At 40.1% G+C, this 25,600-nt stretch overlaps 1 protein-coding gene across 1 annotated transcript in view; it reads left to right on the top strand.

Annotated features, from left to right (window-relative positions):
* Kif13b (kinesin family member 13B) overlaps positions 1 to 25,600 on the top strand; it is a 197,872-nt gene that overhangs the window by 53,383 nt on the left and 118,889 nt on the right. Inside the window, 4 exon segments of the mRNA XM_004630706.2 lie at positions 13,728 to 13,740; positions 21,422 to 21,482; positions 23,163 to 23,255; positions 24,748 to 24,928. Of these exon segments, the coding sequence (XP_004630763.2) occupies positions 13,728 to 13,740; positions 21,422 to 21,482; positions 23,163 to 23,255; positions 24,748 to 24,928 (348 nt within the window).

The raw sequence follows: 25,600 nt of genomic DNA, 5'->3' as shown, positions 1-25,600 counted from the left end.
GTATTTAGTACAGGATCTACAGGGTCTCACTACACAGATCACACTCATAGTGATCCTCTTGTTTTCAGCCTCTCAAGTGCAGGGATTACAGATGCGCACTACCATGCCCAGTCTCAATCACTGTCTTAGCACACCCCAGGGGGCGAGGCGACATAGCAAGCTGGGGATCGAACCCTGGTCCCTGCGTCTGCCTAAGCAGAACTATTGTTAATTTTCTGTCATCTTTTGAAATTCTGTATGATACTTTATTGTTTTTTTAAAAATTCTCTTTAAAATTTAAAAATTCACATCAAATCAATTTAAACATCTCCAGTTTTCAGAGATAAAGTTATCTTTCATTTGTCCCCTCCATGTCATTTGGTGGTGGGAGCAGGGAAGGGACATGCTAAATGAAAGGACAGTTTTAGGATGAGAAACCTATGTCTGATTCCCATTGTTGTCATTGGACTGGTTATTTAACCTCTGTAATGTTTTTTCTATATTACTCTGTAAAATGAAGACCTGCTTCATTTATTTTAAGGTTGGTATATTAGAGCTCATTTATAGCAAGTATTTGATGCACAGTTATAACAAAGAGTAGACTCTGTTATTACCAAGGAAATTAAAAGAGAGAGAGAGAGAGAGAGAGAGAGAGAGAGAGAGAGAGAGACCTAAACTTAATCCCAGTTTTATAAAAGCAAACTATTTCTTGGGTAGGTCTCCTTTGTCACTTCTGGGAAAGGGGAATTTCAGGGATCATAACCTCCTGACTTATTCCACCAGGTGACCTTGCTACAGATCTTAAACCCTATAGGATAAAGTTGTCGAAACAGATAGCAGAGCATTTTGTGCCCTGGTGCCAGTCTGTTTTAAGTGGTGTTTGATGTAATAGTAATTCGGTCTTTGTTTTTGTTTTTTAAGAAGTCCAAGGGCGGTGGGTAAATAACTGTAGAATAAGTACCTGCCTGGCAAGTGCAGGGTCCTGAGTGCAATCCCCAGTACTGCAAAAAAAAAAAAAAAAAAAAAGGAAGTCCAAATATATTGTGGCTGCCTGTGGCTCACCTTTATATAGCTTAGTGTATGTACCCCTTCTTCCTGCCTTGGACGTTGGGTTCTCTAGTCTTGCTGAAAGGAGAGCCATGCTTGTGTCTGTAACTCCCTAATAAGTCCCTGATAAATTGCGCTCTGTGTGATTCTAGATTTGTTTGCCTGTTTCTTTGCCCTCTTATCACCTTATGCCTTTGGAGCCAGCTCTTGCATACTGGGTTTTTCTGAACCAGGAGCACTAATTAGGGTGTTTGTCCCTTTACCTGCACCCATACCTCTTACTCAAAGGTAACATGGTAATGTGCAAGCATGCTTCTTGTATGTAATACTGGCTACCTTTATGTTATGTATAGTTGAGATTTTTCTTCTCTGTACTGAAGATTAAACCTAGGGGCTTTGTACTGAGCTACATCTTGAGTGATTGTTTTTTTTTTTCCTTTTTTAAATTTTGAGACAGGCCCTTGCTAACCTTCCCAGGCTGAGCTTAAACTTGTGATCCTCCTACCTCAGCCTCCCATTAGGTGCCTATTTGCAATTGAATTTTATTTTTATTATTTTTTTAAGTTTTATGTATTTTGTATAGGGTCTTACTATGCAGCTCGGATTAATAGTGATCCTATTTTCAGCCTCCTAGCGCTGGGATTACAGGTGTGCTCCACCACACCTGGTCTTGGGGGCTGGTTCAGTGTGCCTAGAGCAGGGCTAGTGGGGCATATGGTGCCAGGAACGAACCCTGGTGTCTGTGCTTGCTTAAGAAGCAGGCACTTAGTCCGGCCCTTGCCATTGAATTTTAAAATCAGGATTTATATCTCTATATTTATATTTAAAATCAAGATTTATATCTTTATATATTTATATAAATATCTTAAATATTTATATCACTTATTTTTTCCCCAAGATTCTAGACTTACTTGCAAAAGCCTTTAATGCATTGTTTATCTGTTAAGGTAAAACACTCAGATTAGTACTGCTTTCTTTAAAATATTTATAGCTTAGTAAAGAATTTTGTAAACTCTAAAGGCAGACTGTTAAACAGGTGGCTAGATCTTGGGACATAAAATAATTCAAAGATTTTATTTTTCCCTCACCCAAGTCATTTCCCATGTCTTCCCCTGACCCCAGGTGTTACATGAACATCGCTATAGTTTACATGCTTGTTAAGTTAGTTGGGAAAGTCTTTCCTATCTATATCCTTGTTCCCTACCCATGCTTCCCACATACCACTGTCTCTGCCTGGAGCCAGGGACTCAATTCCTCTGGGGCTTTTACCTGGCCAGGAAACAGGTGTTTGTGAGGTTAGGAACACATGCAGTACTCACATGGCTTGCATAGAGCCTTGGGACAAAATTTGCTGTGACATCATGGTCTGGAGAGAATATACTGGTGATCCCATGAGGCCTACATAGTTCTGCTTTTGTGCCTTCCAGAGAATATTTGCTAGAAATAAAGATGCCTCCTACCTTGCTTTGGGTCCCCAACCTACTGCTTATTTGTTGACACTGAATAAGTTACTTTGATCCTTCAAACTTCCATTCCCTTATTTTCAAAATGTGATGACACTAGCATCTATGGTTTAGGTTGTTGTGAGGATTAAGTAAAATGATACATGGGGTACCCTGAGAGAATAGTGTGTGGGGTGCAGGAGAGCACAGGCATTTATTTGAGTGTAGATTTGGACTCAGGGTGCCTGGTCCCATGCCATAGTCTTTGGACTCCCACCTGATTACTGAAGAGCAGGGTGCCTTAATGAGGCTCAGTGATGACCTAGGATCCTAAGACTCAGGCCAGGGAAAGCATAAACGGAATGAGGAGCTACCAGCTCCTTGTGTAGCATGCTTTTCTTTATAGTACCATGCCTCAAAGAGAGTTTAATACCTTGAATTATCCAAAGAATTTTTGTTTCATCAACTATGTAGTTTCCTGTGGCTTGAACTATTACATTCATAGTGTCTTCTAATTATAGACACTTCCATAATTAGAAACTTGAGACTTACTAGAATAGTGATTACTTTAGTATACTTGGAGAGCATGTATTGACTCATCTCATATGAGCAATGGTAATCAAAATATAATTTACTAGCATAAACTAATACATTGTGAGCTTGGTCCAGAAAAGGTCGGCTTGAGTGTCAGGTGAGTTTACCATGAAACAAGTCCCTGAAGTATACAAATATATATTTATCATGTGACCTAGCAGTTCTACTTCTGGCTGTCCTAGGGAAACAAAAATGAATGTCTATGTAATGACTGTGAAAGTGGTTAAAGAGATAATAAGAAAAAGTAGATACAGGGGCCGTGGCCCTAGCTCAGGCCTTTAAGTGGCTGCTTCCACAAAGCTCTCAGCCTCAGGTTGCTGGAGTTTGAACCTCACAACTCTCCCGCTGGCCAAAAGTGCCCTGAAGCCATTCGAGGAACAAAACAAAAAAAAACAAAAAAAAAAAACCAAAAAAAAAAAAAAACAAAAAAGAAAAAGTAGATACAGAATAAAGAAATGGTTATGAATGACAATAGGGAAGTAGTCTGGATTTGGATAGAGTTAATCTCCGTAGTAGTTTGATGTGCATAGAAATTAAACTGTGAGACTTTTTTTGCTCTCCAAAAGCAAATGGAAGACATTTTTAGAAGATTTTCAGCATCTGTGGTCTTTAGAGAGATGCAACTTAAAGCTTTAGTGAGATGCCTCTGCACACCCGAGTTGTGTGTAAGTCAGAAAGGCACAACGTTGTTGGGGAAGGCTCAGTGCAGTTGTATTACCTTGTTGCTGGTGAGACTGTAAAATGTTATATATACTTTGGAAAAGTTTGACCTTCCTAAACAATGAAATACCCTTGCAGATATGAACATATGTGACCCCGTAGCTCTACTCTTAGGTGTTTATCTATTCAAGAGAAAGAAAAAGAAATGTGTATACAGGATTTATACTTGCGTGTTCCTAGCATTGCTGTTCATAATAACCCCAAATGTGAAACCACTTTAAAAAATGCCTGTTAGCTGATCAGTGGATAAATAAAAGTTTACCTTTGCCAGAAAAAGCAGAGTACTGTGCTGATAACATGTTCCCCTTGTATGAGCCTTAAAAACATGATCAGTGAGCCAACATGATAGTGTGCATGGCTGCTCTGTAGGCTGAGGTGGAAGAGTCACTTGACCCCAGGAGTTTGAGGCCAACCTGAGCAATATAGCAAGATACCCGGCCCCCAATAAAAACAAAGTAACCCTCACCCAGCCAAAATGGGGAGTGTTAAGGCTTAGATCTGCAGTGTCCCTCCAGACTCCCATGCACTCACGCTATGGTGGCGGGGGTGGGGTGGTGGTCCATGGGGTTAGGTCAGGAGGTCCTGACTTGGGACTGGGAGGTGGGGCTTGGGGACCTGCAGGGGTGTCTCTCTCCCAGCTCCTTTCTCTCTGTGCTCCTTGGCCATGACCTGAGCAGCCCCCTTTCTGCTATACTATAAGCTAAAGCTGTGAGCCAGAGTGAGCCTCTCCTTTAGGTTGCAGGGATTGGTATTTGGCCCATTGGGAAGGAAGGCACAGAGAGGGAAGGCCCAGATGAAGAGAGCTCCTAGCTCTTTTTAGGGATGCACCTTCTCTTTTAATTGTTTCCAGCTCCTGATAACACCTTCCACCCCACTGTTTTCTCCTCTGTCCTTTGCTTTTTTTCTTTTCTTTGTGGTACTGGGGATTGAACTCAGGACCCTGCACTTGCCAGGCAGGCATTTATCCTACTGAGCTATCTTCCCGGCCCCTGTCCTTTGACTACTGAAAGTACCTTATTTTAGAAACAGAAATTTGTAAGTTAGCTATGATATTGATATCTTTCATTTTTGTTTAGTCCCCAGTGAGTTTCTTATCTAAAATGTTAGCTAATTAGCCTGTGAAAATAAAGGAAGAGCACCCAATCAGAGCTTGTGACAACATTATCACTTGTTTAGAGCAGCAGGAGGGTAGGCTGGCAGACACTGTAGAGAAGAGGGAGGCTTCAGCTGTGCTGCAGTGGAGGCTGCAGCATGGAGGCTTCAGACTTTTCTTCAAGTCTGAAGAAAACCTTTTTCTCCCCCTCCTGTTTCTGTAGCAGGACTGTGAAGACAGGAAGCAGGATACCCAAGGTGGGGGGGTTTACCTGGTTGCTGTCAGGAGCATGTTCGGCTGTCTCTGGTTTGGCAAAAACATAGAGAAGCTGGCTGTTCTGAGCTGATGGTGGAGGAGCTGATTGTGGATCAGAGTTCTGTCAGATATGGTCTGGCCACTCTCAGTTGCCCCAGCTAGAGTGTGGCTGAGGCCATAGGGCCCTGAGTTAGAAAGCCGTGTGGTAGACTTGAGGAGGACAAAAGAACGGGGCTCTGTGTGCCATGGCCAGCCACAAAGCATGTCCTTGGTTCCACTTGGATGACTGTGTTCAAAGTATCATCTCTACCTCCACTTCTGCACATTCTGTGCACGTACCTGCTTAATTTTTCTTTGTAGCTTTTCTCTATTATAGATTTATTCATTCATTCTGTTGTAATAGAGTTTTTGCTTCTACATGACTATGATTTGGCTGATGATTCAAGGTAGTTTCTCCAGGGCTCAGATCGGTGCCTGGCACATGCTAGACACACATAGCAAATATTTGCTGGCCAAATGACTGTAAGGAAGAAAAAGAGGAGATGACATTGAGCGACATTACAAAGATGGCAAATCACATCTCCAGAAAGGGCTAAACACGGTGGCCTTTGCCTAACTGAATGCTTTTTTTCCTTGTGAGGAGTGAAGTAAGTGGTTGACAAGTGTTGGAAATTGGACATTTACTCATGGAGCCTAAGGAATTTGGAGAGTAATTATAATAATGAGCTAGAAATTGAAGTTTTTCTCAGTCTGCTATCTGGATTTGACTGCAGACAGCATTGCATCATGAAACACAGCCACACCAATAATGGCCTCTCACATTCACCAAGCATGTGGGGCACTTCCCTTGTGCCAGTGTTTTCCCTTTGATATTCCAGGCTTGCCAACTAAAGTCTGAATTGTAGACCATTAGCTTTAATCTGATTTCTTAGCTTTTTTTTTCTTTTTGAGACAGGGTCTCCCTATGCAGTTCAGGCTGACCTTGAGCTCACTTTGTAGTCCAGGCTGTTCTCAAACTCACAGTGATCTTTCTGCCTCAGCTTCCCGAGTGCTGGGATTACAGACATGTGCCACCATGCCTGGATCAATTTCTCAATTTCTTTCTTAATTCTAATGATATTATCCCTGTGAATGACATGCTTGGGAGCCCTTGTGTAGAATTTGGTAGCCAGAAGTATGTGTTGGAATTTTAAAGTGCATTATACTATTTAAAGGAGTGGGTGCAATCTATAGTGTAGTCCTGATAATGACTGTGATGTCTGTGTCAGACTCTTAGGTCTGAGATTTGGAGATTTTTTTTTATTGGTATGAATCTGTAAGCTCTTGCATTTTTTCTCAAATCTGAAGAAAACCTTTTTCTCCCCCTCCCCTTTCTGTAGCAGGACTGTGAAACTGGCTGCCTGCAGGGCCTTGTATGAGACAGTAGTGGTTCAGATGCAGCTGTGTGGGAACTTAGGCCAGTTCTGTTTTCAGGAGGATGTGGAAATCCAGATTTCCTCATGCAAAACCTTCTAATTTTCCACTTTTGGTCAATGTAATACTGTGAGGACTAAACACAGTGCATCCATGGGCTGTATTGGGCCTGCGGGTTGGAAACTGAAGTGTAAAGGGTGGGGGCTGGGGCACTTAGTTTATTCACTCAATGAAAAGTGCTTCCAGATAAATGCATTTCAATCAAGAAAAAATATCGAGTGACATTAATCCAGTCAAGAAAAAATAACAGATAAATTCATCCAGTTAGAAACCACAAATTCTAAGGCAAGTAAAAATTAGACCTTTCTATTCCTAGAATCTAGGAATACTTCAATAGTATATCCTAGTCTCTATATCACCTGTGAAGCGATTTTAATTGTCAATTACTCAAGTGAATGTGTGTTACTCTAGTAACATGATAAATATTTTACAGAAAGCCCCACAAATAAATCATTCTTTGACCAAATTTAAACATTCTTATAATGAAAATGGATGATAAAAGCTCATTGTGCCGATATGTTTGGCAGATCAGTAATGAGGGTAGGTTTTGAGTTCTGTTCTCTCAGCAAGACAGCTGAAAGTTATGTAATTTGTAGAGTTGACTTTTCATATTTCTAAAGCTGAAAGGTTGTGAGATACTTAAGTTGTGGTTCAGTAGGTACAGTCTTTGGATGCCCCTCTATTTTCAACCAGTTGTGGTTTGTGTGAATGGGAGATTCCAGTAGAAGAGGTTTTCAAACTCTTCTTGATTTATAGAAGGCCATATCAGAGGTAGTATCCTGATTGTTAAGAGGAGCATTGGAGATGGAGGGCTACCTACTCCTTCAACATCTGTCCACTTGTTGGGCCCCTTCTTCCTCCACCTTCTGGGAGGATGCTCGGCACCACTCTGCTGATCCTTTCCTTTTCTTTTTTGGCAGTCTGTGGAAACAGTCTGTCTTTATGTCATATGCTTCCATTACAGCTCCTGATTTCACTGTACGTAGAGTTTGTATTCTGATTCTTTTTTGCTTTACTGTTTAGAGGTGATATTGGAAAGAAGAGGTGTTGAAGAAATTGTGTTATTTTGTATATAAACTGTGATTGGGAGTGACATAAGGGATGTATAGGAAGGCTACACCTAGGGAAATAATAAGTTGAGAAGTGATAAATGAACAGGAGTTAGCCTGAAGAGTTCAAGACAGAAAGAATATGTTACATGAAAGCCCCATGGGCAGTGGATACCCCAGACCAATTAGAAAGGCTTTTGCCAGGTGTGGTGGTGCACACTTGCCCTTGGGAGACTGAGGCAGGAGGATTACTGTGAGTTTGAGGCCAGCCTGGGCCACATAGTGAGTTTAAGGCCAGTCTTAACTACATAGTGATACCTGTCTAAAAAGAAAAGTGGAGGGGGGTGCCTTGGGGAGATAGCTCAGTGGCATAAGTGCCTGTCTGGCAAGCGCAAGGTTCTGACTTAAATCCCCAGTTAGAAAGAAAAGAAAAGAAAAGAAAAGAAAAGAAAAGAAAAGAAGTATATATGAAAAACTCTTATTTTGGGTGAAGAAAGTCTACTACAAGATGGATTTAGAGAGATGTATGCAGGAGGGCAGGTCACCTAAAGAGCTCAAAAAAATTTGTGAGCAAGCAGAAAGCCACATGTTAGACTCTGAGACAAATGAAGAACACTGTTCTTCAGAGAGACAGTCTCCCTGAGATGATAAATATATAAAAGGGTTTATATCAGTTGGGCATGGAGGTGCACACTTCCAGAATCACAGCATTCTGGAAGGCTGCGGTAGGTGGATCACGATTTCAAGCCCAGCCAGGGCAATTTAATGATTCAGTGAGAACCTGTCTAAAAATTAAAAACTAAAAAGGCTAGTTTAGTGTGAAGACCCTCGATTCAATCCTGTTTGGTTTTGTCCTTCACTAGGAGAGTTCTCATTCTCTCTGAATGTTGTTCTCCATACACACTCTCCATTAGTGATGCTGTTAAATGTTATGCTTCCAATTGAGTGGAGTATCTCAGATGTTGCAGAAGCAGAGAGTGAGGCTTTTTATGTATCAGTAACTTCTCACCAAGAGTTAGCTAGATAAGTAGAAGTTGAGAAACTTCTTCTAAGAGTCTTGCTGCTGTGTTGGTTTTGGTCAGGTTCAGTCCTATCCCTTATGTGAAAAGGACATTGGGGGAGGGTGACTAAGACAAAGTAATGATGACACACAGATTGTTGTTTGGTTGCTGGTACTGCCAGCTAAGTCCGAAAAAGCAACAATATCATTATGCAGTGTGGCTGTACTAGAATGAGCTCTTTGTGATCTATACATCCTTTTTAGTCTGGGTTGGCATGAAATCTTGTTATAGATTATAAACTGGATTGGAATGGAATCTTGTTAAAACAGATTCAGAATATTTCTAATTGTGGAGATTTCAGCAGTTTAAATTTTTAGAATTAAAAGAGATGATGGTGTCTGGATTTAATGTTTGATGTCAGTGTTTGACAGCAGTATTTATACACGGCTCATCACTTCACTGATACTGCTTTATGTTTCACACTTAACAATAGTGGGTGGTTTGTTTTTGGAGCTGTGCTGCTCACCTTCCTGCTGCTGGGACACCACACCTGACAGCTGTAATTGAAAGGAGGAAGGATGTATATGGGCTCCTGGCTTTAGTTCATAGTTGGCTGGCTCCACAGTAGAAACATCAAGGAAGATCGTTTTGGCTGGGGAGAGGTGTTCACCTCATGCAGCCAGGAAGAAACGAAGAAAAGATGCATCCCTGAAAGGCACGTCCCAGCGGCCTACCTCCTCCAGCCCAGCTCTGCCTCCTGACAGCCGTTCGCCTATGAAATTGTCAGTGGACTAACCCACTGATGATGTTAGTGTCCTCGCAACCCAGTCACCTTTCTAGTCTCCATCTGTGAATATTTCTGCACTGGAGATCAAGCCTTCAACATGAATTTTGGGGCCATGCTTCGTATCGATGACAGGATCCAGTATCAGTTTTAGTTTTGTAATGGTCAAAAGTATGAATAAAAAAATTTTTCAAGATCATCAATTTAATACAGAGTCATCACTTTTGTCTTCATATTTTGGCACATTAGAGATTAGGAGTATAATTTGACTTATTTTTATGGTGTTGTTTACTATATCATTTTATTTTTTTTTTTTTTTTTGGCGGAACCGGGGATTGAACTCAGACCCTTGAGCTTGCCAGGGAAGCACTTATTCCACTGAGCCATCTCCCTGGTCCCGTATATATTATTTAAATAGAAAGTGGGTATATAATCCCTAAACCAGATCAGTAAGGAGTGTGAGAGAGTCACTGATTCATAGATAACAACTGTTATTCCAACTATACAGCCATATTATTTATTGTGTCCTTTTCTAAAAAGTGCCTCCATACATATCAATACATTTGGGCTAACATTTCCATCTCTAGGAATAAGGCAATTACCATTTGGGAGATATTAGTCACTGCAGGCAAGAATCATAAATGAGTGCTAAAATTTATAGGTGAAAGTCTGCTGAAGTACCAGGTATTTACTCAGTCTCAAAATCTTCCTCACAAGATGCTTATGAATTACAGAGGGAAAAACAGTAGCCTTACAGTGGGCAATATAACAGTTACACCCCTAAGCAAGTGATCAGAAGTCACTTGACCAGTAAGGAGACGTGGCCTTCTAGCAGGGTTATGCTTGCCAGAATGTAGAGCCTGAATTTAGTCACTGGGAAGCCTTAGGCAAACCCAGATTGAGAAATAATTTACAAAGTAGGTGGCCAGGGCTGGGAAAATAGCTCAGCAATCTAAGTGCCTGCTTGGCAAGTGTGGGGAACTGGGTTCAATCCTGGTACCACACACAATATTGGCCCTGGAACCATGCCATACTGGCCACTGTAGCTGGGCCTGGTGGTACACGCCTGTGGTCCCAGTGCTGGGGAGGCTGAGTCAGGGGGATTTCTGTGAGTCCAGGCTGTGTAGTGAGACCCTGTATCAAATAAAAAATTAAAGTGGCTAGTACTCTTCAGTGTCCATGAGAGATAGACTGTCCTGGTTTGGGAGAGGCATGACAGCTATAGGCAGTGCACACTCCTGGATCAGAAAAAGGATGTGGGTGGGGGCAGCTGACAAAGTTTAGGTAAGGTTGACTATAAATTGCCTAATAAACTGTGTGTTGGTGGTTAATTTCCAGATTTTAGTCATTGTGACTGTGGTTATGTAAGATACCAGTGTCTGGGGAAGCTCAGTGAAGGGTGTTCAGGAATTGTTTGCCTCATCTTTGGAATTTTTAAAAAAATTTGAAAGCATTTCAAAATGAAGTTAAGCAACAACACAAAAAATAATTCAGCTCAACTGAGGAATTAAGACTGCAATAATTTATTTTGCAGTTCTCTTTTGGTTGGTTAGGAGCTGGATTTCTTTGCTTCCTGAACCTCCAGTGATCTGGATAGCTGAGGTTTCTCAATAAGGGATCTTGGGATCAGTGAACATGGTTGTATTGGATTGCAGATACACTCTGAAAGGGTTTTGCTTAATTAATTAACTTATTTACTTGTGTACAGAGCTATAATTACATCTTTGGGTGTCCCATGACTATATAGGTTATTTGAGCTTTGCTGTGCTAGCTACTAGAATCCCTGCTTGGAAACTTAGCTCTGTAATTAATTTCCTGGTTTGTTTCTGTTTCTGTTATACTGTTCCGAATTCAGATTAGTCCTACAGATTGTTCTGTAATGTGTCAAGTATTGAATTCCACATTTGTCTGTTGGTTAGAAAAAGCATATTATTGTATTAAGTATGTAAACTTGAAATACCATGTAAATATCTTTTTTTTTTTTTTTTTTAAGAAAAGACAATCTGGGGTTTCATACACAGTACATGGTGACTGGAAATGTACATGCTTAATATACCCTATATTGGGTATAACATTTTTATTGAGTAATAGTTAGAATGGAGGGAATTAATACATTGAGAAATGTTAGCAGGAATAGTTTTTAATATGTGACTTGTGGGTTCTTAAGTCCATGCTGTTTTGACCAGTGTAGGTGGCAGAAGGACCAGAAACCTGGGAGTTAAAAGACCTTGTTTTGTGTCTCAGATTGATTACTGGTTATGAGTATGTTGGATGGTATTGAGCTTGTCTGAGGTCTAGGTTTCTCATCTGCAGCACAATCATAGTAGCATTGAAACTAGAATGAGGTAGTGTGCAGTACTCTTAGCCTGCCATGGGATTTCAGACCTGTTGCTTCTCTTCTTACCTGCAGATGGGCTTTTAACTAAACTGTCTACAGCTGAGGAGAATCTGCCTTACATATAAAGACATATAAATAGTTGGTACCCAGATCGCATGAGTCTTTTGTTGTTGTTGGAAATTTTCCACATCTCTTATTACAGAGAAATTTTCTTTTATGCCACATTGGATATTAATCCCAAATCTGTCAATATACATGTCAGTCTTTTGCTAGACTTTTCCATGGTTTTTTTTTTTTTTTTTCCTTTAAAGAGTCCGTTTGTTTGTTTGTTTGTTTGGTTTTTTTTTTCGGAACCCGGTATTGAACTGAGGCCCTTGCACTTGCCAGGGAAGCGCTTATTCCACTGAGCCATCTCCCCGGCCCTCCATGGTGTTTTCATGTCCTTACCTGAAATCACTTGGCACAAATAAATGTCAAATTTCTTATGGAAGAAAATTCTATGAGATGAAGGTACGAAAAGATGTAGAGATGATTGGAAGGAAATGTTTGCATGGAACATGCAAAGGAACATGTTTGCATTTAAGTTTTAGGCTGTAGTTGGAGTTTTGATTCTCTGAGAAAGATCAATTATTGTTCCTATTTTATGCAAATATAAAAAATACTTTATTTTTATTATCTGATTTTAATATCCTATGTTTATGGGAGTGAGCATTATTATTTTTAGAAATTAGATAATGAAATGTTTAAGGCAGAAGGGATATTTCTGTAACTTCCAAGTGGTTCAGAAAATAAAATATGTGTGTGTGCTTTATTTCTGTGAAGGTGGGAAAGGAGGGGACATTAAAGTACGTGTGGCAACATTAACAGTTGGTGAATTTGGGTGGTCTGTTTTTTTTTCTCTTAACTTTTTTTTTAAACTTTTTTCTTTTCAAAAGTTTTATAGTTCATTGGCATGAGTTTGTAGTGCTTAACGATTGCATTTATACTGGGGAATTGGTGTGTGTACATGACTCAACTCACTTTTTTTCCCCTTCCCTTCCATTCCTCCCCTTTTCTTACCAGCATCAGATTCATATATAAGTCCTTATAAAGTGAATTATCATGCATACAGGTTAACAGCCGGACAGAACTTATTTTTAAATTTGAGATTATCTCATAATTGTCCTGGTATGCTCACTGGGTTGTGCTCCAGTTCCCTGAGGAGACAGAAGCTAGGGGCCATTTCAAAAGGAAGGTCTGTGCCCTTGGCAGCGCCTGGGTAGGTACAGAGGTGGTGAATAACTTAGTGAGCAGTAAATCACTGGCAGGGAATTAGTTTTCTCTCTAACCTTTTTCCTTAGTCAGAACAGAATTAATTTTATAGCAGTATCTGTGTAGATAGGAGAGTAAACTGATCAGTGTAGAAAACAATTTCAAGTGAAATCAGGTATAAGAAGTCAAGATTTTTTTTGTATTTTAGTCCAGGGTCTACAGGGTCTTACTACACAGATCAGACTCATAGGGATCCTCCTGTTTTCAGCCTCTCAAGTGCTGGGATTACGGGAGGGCACATGCCCCACCATACCCAGTCTCAATCACCATCTCAGCTTGCCACGGGGGTGGGGCTAGCAGGAAATCAAGATTTTTAAAGCAAGTATTTGTAAGCTGTATATAAGGGCAAACAAAAGCACAAAAGAGAAATTTAGGCATTTTGGAATTATCTAATATTCAGAATATCTTTCTTGTATGGGAGAGACACAAGTTAGTTTTTGTAATGAGCACCCTACCCTAATAATTAATGGACACTAATTTACCTTTCAGTTACTGTTTGGTTTCACAGATAATACTGATTTTTTTTACTGCAATTTTACACCATGTTTATTGTCTTTTTACCTTTCAAAATGAGTTTTCTAAACTTTTTTTTAACTTCCTTTTCTTTCATGTCCATGATGACTTCTCTTTTGGGGACCCAGGGGCCAGCCAAAGGTAAGTGATTTTCATTGCATGGTATTTGTGGAGATCTTCTGTTGTGTGAGCTTGAAGTGCTGGAAGTTTTTCCCTCAACATTGAAGCTGCTGATTGGCATGGTGGTGGGGAGGCAGAGGTTTATGGGAAGCAGTTTGCACTCTGACCAGTTCTGCCCAGTCTCCTAGCAACTGCAACACAGATTCCTTGTGTGCCATATTTTGGCACAAAACTGGTAGTCCCAAAGTGTGGTCACACTGTGGGAGGCTGACTCATTCTCTTGGCTCCTGAGCCAGCTGGGAAGGCTTTGCCGGGCCCTCAGAAACCTGCGGTGTCCCCAGCTCCAATTTGAGCCCCTAATATAAGCCAACTTCTGGGGTGTGGGAGCAGTTAGTTCTCTGTCTATCAGGAGACAGATGAGTGAACTGCAGGGGGCAAAAGTGCTATATTTCAGTTGACCATTCTCTAAAGTTACTTGGAACTTCCAGGAAATTCAGTTTTATCTGCATTTTTGGGGTTTTTATTTTAGAGGCTGTGGTTGAATTGTAATTCTGTTCTCTGTTATTATTACTAAAATATGGATAGACATCCAGTTTGAAACCCTGAATTAAAATATAGTTGAATACGACACTGATTTCTTCATATTTATAGAACTTTCTCTCTTTCCTAAGTGGAAGGTGCTGGATTATTTTGGTTTTATTTTTTGGTGAGCAGAGGCGGGAGATTGGAGTAAAGATGTTAGGGAACTATTTCATGACTATGTAAAAACTGTGTGAGCTGCATTAATTCAGTTCTATCGTAGTGTTTAGAGAAAATGTATGGGCTAAAATAATGAAAGAATAAACCTAACAGTCTGCACACAGCGGTTACCTCTTGGAGACATGTACTTGGCAAATGGGAAGATCTTAATAGTTCACTTAATGCTTCTGTGTTACTTGAGTTTGTTACTGTGAATTTAGTTTGTTACTGGAAAAAGGTTTTTTTTTTTTAATTTTCAGGAAAAATGTTTAGAAAAAGAGGAGCTTATCTACTTTATGAAATCTTTGGCTGGAAGAATCCTACAGAAATCTACAAAATTGCTCAAATTTAAGGAGAGGACCATTTAGTATTGTTCGGTGCCAGGCTTTGTGCTCAGCTGTGGCACCTTCATACCCAGCACTTGCCACTTGTGCCTGTGATTTCAGTTATTAGAAATGAATTTCATTAGATTTTGGTAGATATTTTGAGAGAAAGAAACCACATCCATCTAACTTTATTATAGCATATTGTCACAGTTCTATATTGTTTGCAATTAATTGTTTTCTGTGCCTACTTTATAAATTAAACTTTATTTTAGCCTTCTCTGTATAAAAAAAACCCCTTTAAGGTTGGTACTATCCATGCTTTTAAGTGATTTTAAAATTCTTGGGAGCCTTAGAATGTACCCTCTGTGGATAGGGGAGGCTACTGTGATTCAGGAATAGACGTCGTCTGGCCGAGTAGTAGAGAGTATGAACTCTTGAGCTGTACAGTCTGCTCAGCAGCAGGTTCAAATCACAGCTTCCTGACCTGCTGGCTGTCAGCTGCACCTCTGTTGTACCTATTTCTGTTGAACAGGGCCTTCATGTTTCCTCAGGTATTGCTGTGGTTACCTTAGTGATAGCTTTTCTGTTGGAATTGTAAGAAATCTGTTTGTTATAGAAATTCCCAACCAAAAGACTAGAAAAACCCTAATAATATGGAGATTAGGGTTGCAGAATGCAGACCTGGTCTGTGATACGTTTGCATACATGGCCTTTTGAAATGGGAGCTAAGCTTGCAAGAAAAGAGGAAATTTTCAGCTTTAAATTAATTCAGAATTAAATTAGAAAGGAGAGTTGAAGGCTAGACCCAAAGATAGTTTGACCATCACTTTTTATTTAATCTTATCCTGCTCTAGTGACTCTCACCATGGGTGACAACTGGGAGTGTAAAAGCAGCCTGAGCTACACGCGTTGATATGCAGTCCTCTGGGCCCCTCCTCAACTTTGTCAACGTGCTCCTCTCCCTGCTTGAGAACTGCTAGCAGTGGCTGTCACTGTTGAGCCAACTGCTGAGCCATGGGGAAGGCGGAGGGCTAGCAGTGCACAGTACTGTGGTTGAATGGCGTCTGTGGGGCTCCAGGGCTCCTGCCTCATCTTGGGGGTTGGTATCACAGGCCTTCTGCTCACCTCCGTGGCCTTGGCCCCCACGCACTCATGCCCCTCCTGACCTCTCATGTGTGTAGAGGTGCTCCAAGCCTTCCCTGTCCAAAGTTGCTTGGCTTGTCATCCTTTTGGGTGCTGTCAGAATCCTCTCCTGCCTCTCCAGTTGGCCTCCTCAAGCCCTCCCTAAACTGCTGCTGCTTTTAGCACCCGTCTTCTGCAGTGTTGCCACTCTGGCTTCTCTGTGGTCACACCCTCACTTCCACCAATCTTATGGCAGCTACTGTACTGTTTCTTTGGATTTCTCAGTTGGATCCAGACTCCAGCAAGCAATCTTGCATTCAAGAATTGCTCTCCTTTCCCCCCTCTTTCCTATTTCCCTCTTTTCCTTTTTTTAATTTTTGAGTTAGTTTTAGGTAGTGGGGGGGGGCGGATATTAGTAGGTATATCCAATTACAATCCGAATCTAATTCCTTTTCATTTTTTCTTTTAATCTTTTTTTTTTTTTTGGTGGAACCAGAGTTTGAACTCAGGTCTTTGAGCTTGCCAGAGAAGCGCTTATTCTACTGAGCCATCTCCCGGGCCCCTCTTTTAATCTTTTTTTAAAATATATTTTAGTACAGGGTTTATAGGGTCTCACTATATAGATTGGACTCACAGTGAGCCTCCTGTTTTCAGTCTCCCAAATGCTGGGATTGACATAGGGAGAAAAATTGATCTCAGTGGGTGACCTCCATATGATACAGGGGACCTCCAAATGATACAGGCGACCTCCAAATGATACAGGGGAAAAATGATCTCCCAACCTGAAAGGTACCTGGGACAAGTTCGTGTTCTCTAAAACCAAAGAATGAATTTTAGGAACAAACGAAGGTCATGAGCAGGATATATTTATTGGGGGAAAGAAAGCTACTGTCTAAGAGGGGGATAGGAGGGGAGCCTGAGCAGGTGGTCTGCCGGGAAGCTGTCTCTTCCAGGAACTTTTATAGAGGAAAACTGTGCACTAAGACAGGTCTAAGGTGGTGGAGAATATGGGAACTTGCTTAGGTGGGCATGAGGTGGGACAAACTATGGTCAGCCAATGAGATTACAAGCACCATTGCTCAGGTAAAATTTTAAGTCCAGGAACAAATGGGGAAGTGAGTCATGTAGCAAGCTGGAGAGGGTCTCTTTCTGTTGGGAGTTGGGTTAGTGACTCATTTGAACTCTTTCAAGGTGATTGATACCTATTTAGAATATCAATCCCTGATGACCATCCTTAGGGAATTATGTAGCTGTGTTTCCTCTTTTGTCTTGGTCCTGAGGTCTGGAGTGTCTATCTCTTCCAAGTTGCAAAGTCACCTTGTCTTCCATCTTGTGTCCTTGAGGGACTGGCCTTGTCTGACTGCCTATAATATTTCTATCTAATTCAGCTGCCTACAACAGGATTGCAGGCGTGTGCCACCACGCCCAGTCTCAGTTGCCATCTCATCATGTCCCGGGGCGGGGTCAGCACGGCACAGGGCGGTTCACACCCCAGTCCCTGTGCCTGTCTAAGCAGGTGCTTTAGTCTGCTGAGCTATCTGGCTGGCCTTCCAATTCTTTTTTTTTTGTCAGAACCGGGGATTGAACTCCGGCTCTTGTGCTTGCCAGGGAAGCGTGTATTCCACTGAGCCACCTCCCCAGCCCTTCTTTTTCTTTAAAAAAAAATTTTTTTTTTTTTTTTTTTTTTTTTTCGAAAAAATATATTTTTTTTTTTTTTTTTTTTTTTTTTTTTTTTTTTTTTTTTTTTTTTTTTAGTTTTCTTATGAGTTCACAGAGAAACATTTTCCCTGCCAATTCCAAGTATGTAACAGGGACAAATAAAATATTAGAAATATATGAGTCATACCTTCATATAAACAGTGTGCACACCTTTAGCAACAATGGGGTGGGCTGCAGCAGCATAGTTGCTTGGCTTTGGAATTAGATGTGGGTGCTTAAGGTGATTGAAGTTTGGCTGTTGCCAATCCAGGGGCTCTACCTGATGTTTGAAGACTGGAGCCAAGTTCACCATATGAAAACTGATTTGGGAATGGCTCCTCTGTGATTGATTGGGGGCTTAAAAACCTGAAAACATACTGGCCACCACTGTTGTGTTAATTGGCTGGGACAGTGGCACTGGGCCTCGGGAAGACCAAAGTCTGGGCTTACATATGAAGTTATGATGCGAACTGAATTTGTAAAGGTAGCCATCAGAAAGGGAAAAGGAAGCACAATGTAGGCTGTAACACACTCCTGGGTAGGGGACCCTTGGAGCCACTCTAAAGGAGGAGGACGGGTCAGAAAGCACAGCAGCAGGTCCAGAGCCGGCAGTATTTGATGGGTGGTAAACAAAGGTGAATTTTATTTTAATTTTATTGAGAAACAAATATGAGACAGTGTCAAAGCTGGTTAATAGGACAGTTTCAATAATCAATACATTGTACATTGTTATCTTCTTAGTGGTTATCCACAGCACAAGAAGCAGACAGGATATCCTGTCCAAACAGTATTAGTACAACAGAGGTGAATTTTAAAGCTGTTACATTTACAAATCCTTAAAAAGTTTAAATTATAAAATATACACAAGTATGTATAAAATTGACAGAATTCTCCAAAAATTAAATATATCATTAGTGAAGCAAAAATTTTATTTATTTATTTTTTATTTTTGTATTTTAGGACAGGGTCTACAGGGTTAACAGGGTCTCACTGTGTAGATCAGACTTGTAGTGATCCTCCTTTTCACAGCCTCCCAAGTGCTGGGATTACAGGTGTGTGCCACCACCCTCAGTCTCAGTCGCTCTCTCAGCATGTCCTCGGGGGCATGGCCAGCATGGCACGCCCAGGGATCGAACTCCTGGCCCCTGCCTCTGTCTAAGCAAGCACTTTAATCTGCTGAGCTATTTGGCTGGCCCTTGAAGCAAAACTTTTAGAAGATTGCAAAAGAACCCTGTGCATATTTTACAAAGTGGTAATAAGGTATAAGATGAAAATGAAAATCAAGAGTGCTAACCTTTAGTGCAGGGCCAGGCTCTTAAGCCTTTGCGCTCACCATGCCTCTCAAGGCCTCCAGTTTCCCCTCCTGAGATGCTGGCTGCTTCCCTTGGTGCAAACTTGGGCATTGCACAGGGCCTCACACAGGGCAAAGTGCAAGTGTGCCAGGCTTGATTTCACACATAGAAAACAATCAGGTGGTGCAGGCCAGTTTGAAAAAGTAGTAGGTGTCTTGCAGCCTCTGGACCCAGAGAACATCCAAGTTGGAGTTTACAGATGACACGTTCAGGAGAAATGTTCCAAAACAGTTTATACCTGCTGTAGAAAAGGGGTTTTTGGATGCCTGTGGGAAAGGCCCACTTTCTGGTCATAAGCTCTCTGGGCTCTGGTTTGTTCTGCAAGATGGAGCACACCATATGGTTGATTCCAATGAGATCTCATTCATCCGAGCTGGCGAAGGTGCTGTCAAACAAGCTTTGGCCAATGCAGTGTTGTATATCCTGGAACCTATCGTGGCTGTGCAAATTACAGTTCCAAATGAATTTCAGGGATCAGTAATCGTGGGAATTAACTGGCATCCTGGGGTAATTACAGGGCAAGATGGGATCTAGGACTATTTTACACTATATGCAGATATCCCTTTGAATAATATGTTTAGTGTTCCACTGAACTTAGGTAATGTACAGAAGGAAAGGGAGAACACACAGTGGAGTGTTGCAGATATCAACCATGTTTACCATCTATCTAAGACCTTATTAATAAGTATTTGGAAGCTACAGGTCAACTTCCAGTAAAAAAGGGAAAGGCCAAGAACTGAATTTCCTTATTTTATTAATTTTAAATGAATGTGCAAGGTTTGGAAATGATAGATTTCAGTGGAATAAGCAAGTTGCTGAAACAAATTTTAGAAGCCTTTCCTATTTCATATTCAGGGGCTTCTATTCAAAGAAAATTCCATGTATATCTTAACTCTGTTGAATTGGTTTTATAGTTATTTAAAAACAAAACCTCAACAATGACTATTATAATATTGAGATATATTTGATATTTATTTAAGGGAAGAGACTTTATTTTAGTTATATTTCTAAGCTGGGACTATGTTTAAACTTCTTTCCAAATATGTTATCATGAAAATTTTCAGTATACAGAAATGCTGGGAAAATAGTACACAGAATATCTATATATCTTCTATCTAGATTGAACAGTGATTGTGGTTACAGTTTATGTATCAGATGATAATTTGTCTATGTCTCTTCCATTGATTTGAGAATAAATTTTGTATGTCATGACACTTCTTTTTTTTCTTATTCTTGTGGACACTTCTTGTAGTGCCGTTAATGGGCAGGCATTTTTTGAGTGGTTTTTAAATTTTATTTTAAAGAGAAAAAGATAAATTTTAAAACAATATAATAGAGTAAAAATAGTTATTGTTTCTGTTTTAAGAATATAGATGTTAGGCCAGGGAGATAGCTCAGTAGAACAAGTGCCTGCCTGGCAAGCGCAGGGTCCTGAGTTCAATCCCCAGTACCGCAAATAGTTATTGTTTCTGTTTTAAGAATATAGATGTTAGGCCGGGGAGATAGCTCAGTAGAACAAGTGCCTGCCTGGCAAGCGCAGGGTCCTGAGTTCAATCCCCAGTACCGCAAAAAAAAAAAAAAAAGACTACAGATGTTATTTGCAGTCTTACATGAAATAAAAAACATCCTTAAAATGCAAAAAAAGACAAAGAAAAAAAAAGAAAATTAAAATCATCTCTTTTATCCCTAAGTAGCACTCTTAATGGAGGTTCTTCCACTCATTAGTCAGTTTGTCTTTTATCTAGATTCTAGTATGAGTCATATTTTAGATGTGCATAACGTTGTCATTAACATCATCTTGTCACTAAGTCCTCTAGACTCTTGAAACCTATACATTATTGATTATGGTGTTATAACTTAATTTAAAAACTATTGTTTTTAAGAGCAGAATATATTTATTAGGGGAAAGAAAGCTGCCGCCTGAGAGAGGGACAGAAGGGGTAACAGAATAGGCTCTCCCCCCTTAAAAACTATTTTAGAGCTCTTTTGTACGTGCTGTTGTAAGCCTCTTCAAATTTTATTATAGAACTATTTTTATTTTTTTGGTGGAACTGGGGATTGAACTCAGGCCCTTGTGCTTGCTGGGAAAGTGATTATTCTACTGAGCTGTCTCCCTGGCCCCTTTTTACTTTTTTTTTTTTCTTTGATTATAAAAGTAAAAATTCAGAAAACTTGTAAGAGTGTAGGACAAGAGTGCTGATATCACTAGGGAAAGTGAACTATGTTTGTAACAATCTATATAATAGAAATTTTATTACAAATACTGTTTTGTAAGCGTTTTTTCCACTTACCATTACAAATAGTTTTCTATGTAGAGTAAAAATCTGTATCACCACTGGGTCCTCAGTTGTCGTAACTCCTGTGCATAAATAACTAGTCTGTGTTGTATGACGGAGCTGTTTTTACTATGCTATCATGAGCAATTCTATCAGTGTTATGCACACTGTTGTGTTTGCTTTTCAACAGGTGTTTGCTTATGATCATTGTTTCTGGTCCATGGATGAATCTGTCCGAGACAAGTACGCAGGTAACAGAGCACAGGATTCTGTTAATTACTGAGGGTACAGAACAGATGGTTCAGTGTATTTACCAAATACTATTGAGGTATAATTGCATGTAACTTTAGAAACCTACACAGAGATCTTGGTATGAGGTGATTTTAAAATTAAATGACTATTGTGCCCAGTGGAGCTGGTCCTGTCCACATTTCCCCACAGCTCACATGGACCAGGAACACATGGTGGGCCCTTAGGGTCCCCTGAGGTGTTAGCAGAGTGGTCTGGGGAGGTTGCTGGTGAGAGGGAAGAAGTGCAGTGGCCAGGAGAGAAGGAATCCTAGAAGGCCTGGTTTTTGCTCTTCAGCATCCCTTTCAAGGTGAGGACACCTTGTAGAGTCCCTCTTTTCTCTCTCTAATGGAGTGAGATGGACCAGCTTCTCTCCAGATGTTCTCAACTGTAACCACCCAAAGCCCTTTTCACCAGAGTCGGAAGTACTGTGATAGCCTTTTATTTTTTAAAATTTATGTATTTGGTACAGGGTCTCGCTTATAGTGATCCTCCTGTTTTCAGCCTCCCCAGCCCTGGGATTGCAGGTGTGTGCCACCACGCCCAGACTCAGTTTCCTGGCTCAGTGCACCCAGAAGTGGGGCCGGCGCAGCATGTGGTACCAGGGATCGAGCCCCAGTGCCTGTGCTTTTCTAAGCAGGCACTTAGTCTGCTGAGCTATTTCACCAGCCCTCTTTTCTTTTTTTCTTTATTGCTCATGTCACCTGTTTCTAAGCAATACCTTTTATTTATTTACTTTTGGTGAGGCCAGATTTTCTGTCTGACCTAGGCTGGGTTTGAACTCCTGAACTCAAGTGATTTATCCCATCTCAGCCTCCCAAATAGCTAGAACTACAGGCATGCACCACTATACCTGGGCTCTGTTTTAGATATTGAGCATCATATTTTATTGACTTCTCTCGAGAAAGATTTATACTATGGCTGTTTCAAAAGGCAAGGTGGCCTTTGGTCTTGCTGACCCATTGATGACTTTAGGGAGCACCTCAAATTTAAAAGGACAAATTCCCTGGTAAATTAATAGCGAATGAGGCATAATGGAATGCATTGCTCAAGGATAGTACCATCCAGAGGTTGCCTGTTTTACGTGAGACTCAGTGAGGTAGATGATTTGTCAGTCTCACATTTTGTTTGCATCATATCTCCTTTGGCCTACGGTAGAGCTTGACTCTTGTCATCTGTGTCCATAATTGAAACCTGAGGGAAATGGGTCTTACTCCTTGTCTTTTTTTTTTTTTTTTCCTTGTCTTAACTGTTATGAATTATAGATTTTATAACCAGAAATTATCTTCTGGGAAAAGAAGAGAGAAGATTATTGTATATGATTTTTCTGAATTCACCGACCCACTAGATAATAGCATTGGCTGGGTGGTATCTAGTTAAATTCAGGTACACCGAGGCCCCAAGATATATTTCTAATATTTGTAATCATTAACTACATAATGAGCAAGTCCTAGCAGTCCTCTGCATTTTAAGGGCTTCTATGCATTATAAGGGACATGTTACTAATTTTCTCCTTGTGTGCTAAGTAGAATAATTTGAATGACATGTAAGTCTTTAGAAGTATTTGTCTTTTAAAAATTGTGTTTGGAGATATTTGAACTGTTCATGCTTGACTCTAGTTCATGACATCCTTTCTCTCACAGGCCAAGACGATGTTTTCAAGTGCCTCGGGGAGAATATTCTTCAGAATGCTTTTGATGGCTATAACGCATGCATCTTTGCCTATGGACAGACAGGTAATGTTAGATACTGTGGATGCACATAAGCAAATATATTTCAATAAAGGAGAAAATAGAACCATGTATACTGAGTAATGTATTGCTGGTTTATTCATTTTCCTTTTTAAGAACTACCACAGATGATGAAAGTAGGTTTTAAATGATTTTTTTTTAACATGTTATTTTTTTTATTTTATTTTATTTTTCCAGACTGAAACATTTTTTTAATATTTTTTAATAATTATTTATACATTTATTTATTGTGTGTGTGGCCAGCTCAGCCCACCAGGGGGCGGGACTGGCTGGCATGTGGTGCTGGGGGATCGAACTGCGGTCCCTGTGATTTGGGAAGCTTGTTCCAAGTAGGTGCTTTAGACCACTGAGCCATCTCTCCAGCCCCTAAATGATTTTTTTAAAATGTGTAGTAAAACCAGGATTAGGGTCCTCTTTCTTTACTGATCTTCTCACATGGCTCTGTTTACTACATTACAGAGCTATGACTGTTGAATGTATTGCTAGCTATGCCTATATGTCATAGTCTAAGGAGCACAAGAGAGAAATGCCAAGAAGAATACACTTTGTTATATTTTACTGGTTGTGACTGATAAGGAGCCTTTTGGCTTCTGTACATAAGTGATTAAGGAGAGAAAATTTATTTAAAGTGAACTAGTTACTTCTATAAGAATGTATCAGAGAGCTCTTCAGCTGCAAACTGCTGTGCTGGCTTCACTGCTGCCCCTGCAGCTCACCAGCTGGAGCTGTCTGGCCCCAGTTCCTCCTCTGTAAAATGCAGATGATGCTAGGCCTCCATGACAGGGTTGTCATGACAAATTACTGTGTGCTCACTTTCGGCCTGGAACATAGGAAGTGGCACCTTAGTACCGTGATATTGATGGAGTGTCAGGTGACAAAAACAGCAATGTGTATGGTTAAGAGTATGTTTGCAAAGTCTTCTATTGAAAATAAAAAAAATTATACTTAATTATCAAAAATTAACAGGTTTTAGATAAGATTATAGCAATTTAATTTTTCCCTTTTCATTTTCCTTAATATATATTCCTATTATAATGAAAATAATTTATATTACAAAAAGAATATTTATGGTTTATACACTATTGCAAGATGGTGGTAAGTTAATTTGCTCTGGGGCCAATAGGGTGAACCTATATATTTTGTGTTATTATTAGTGGTTGGAAACAGTCATGATAATGTTAATTAATTAAATGGCTCTTTCTAGTGTATTTTAGAAAACTTTTCAAACCTTTTTTTAGTTGTCTTAGTGTTTTTTAAATAAGCGGATTAAAATAGGTTTTTTTTTATTTCTAAAACATGTTTATTTTTGACTTTCACATTTGCGATAGGAAAGCTTCTGTATTTTTTTTCTCATTATATTTAGCATGTTTCTTAATTTTGGGCATTTTGCTAAGTGTAGCAATTTAAGCAATGGAAAGAGGATTATGTATGTAAATTTCTCAAAGAGACAGTAATAACTCTGATTTCCAATTTTCAGGGTCTGGAAAATCTTATACTATGATGGGCACAGCCGACCAACCTGGATTAATCCCAAGACTCTGCAGTGGACTCTTTGAACGAACTCAGAAAGAGGAAAATGAAGAGCAGAGTTTTAAAGTAGAAGTATCCTACATGGAAATTTATAATGAAAAAGTTCGAGACCTTCTTGATCCCAAAGGGTAAAATGACTGAGATTTTGTTGTTGTAGCATTCTGGCCTCGTGCAGATGTAATGACTTGGCATGTCAGTGCAGTTTCTACATTGAACTCAGCAGAGAATCACCTACCTGTGGTCTTTGTGGTTTAGTTTTGGTTATGTGGAGTAGGCTTCTGCAGGTAGACCTGGGCTTTTGGACTTAAGAGAGAGGCGTTTGGAGCAAGGGCCAGTGAGTGAGCAGATGTGTTTTTGTATTGTGCTGCCTTTCACAGATTCACCCAAAGCCACAGACAAAAATAGCTACTGAAAGGGAGTCATTAAGTATCAGCATAACTGGTAGTAATTTAAACTATTGTTTTTCTTTTTACCAATAAATTTCAGGTGGAACGCAGCAATTGTTTTGTAGGATGTGAAGTGCAGGAAAGGCATAATCAGAAATAGGAAACCTGATCTTTAGGATAGTTCATTTTAAAGCTTCCTAGAAAAAAAAGCAACAAAACTGCCTATGATTTCTTGGCATCGACTTTGAAGCAGAAGTGGCTCAAAGCATTGGACAGAAATGCTGCTATGACCCTGTAGCTAAAACTGACCTTAGCGAGGATAGCGGAGGTATCTGAGGAAATCTGTTCATTATGCAGAGTTCCCAAGTTCAGATTTTACAGAAGTGCTACAGCATAGAGGGAGTCAGAGATCAT

Source organism: Octodon degus, unplaced genomic scaffold, assembly GCF_000260255.1.
Source record: "Octodon degus isolate 3935 unplaced genomic scaffold, OctDeg1.0 scaffold00036, whole genome shotgun sequence".
Classification (NCBI taxonomy): domain Eukaryota; kingdom Metazoa; phylum Chordata; class Mammalia; order Rodentia; family Octodontidae; genus Octodon; species Octodon degus.
Note: the sequence above shows the minus strand (reverse complement) of the source record. Positions and strands in the feature narration are given on the sequence as shown.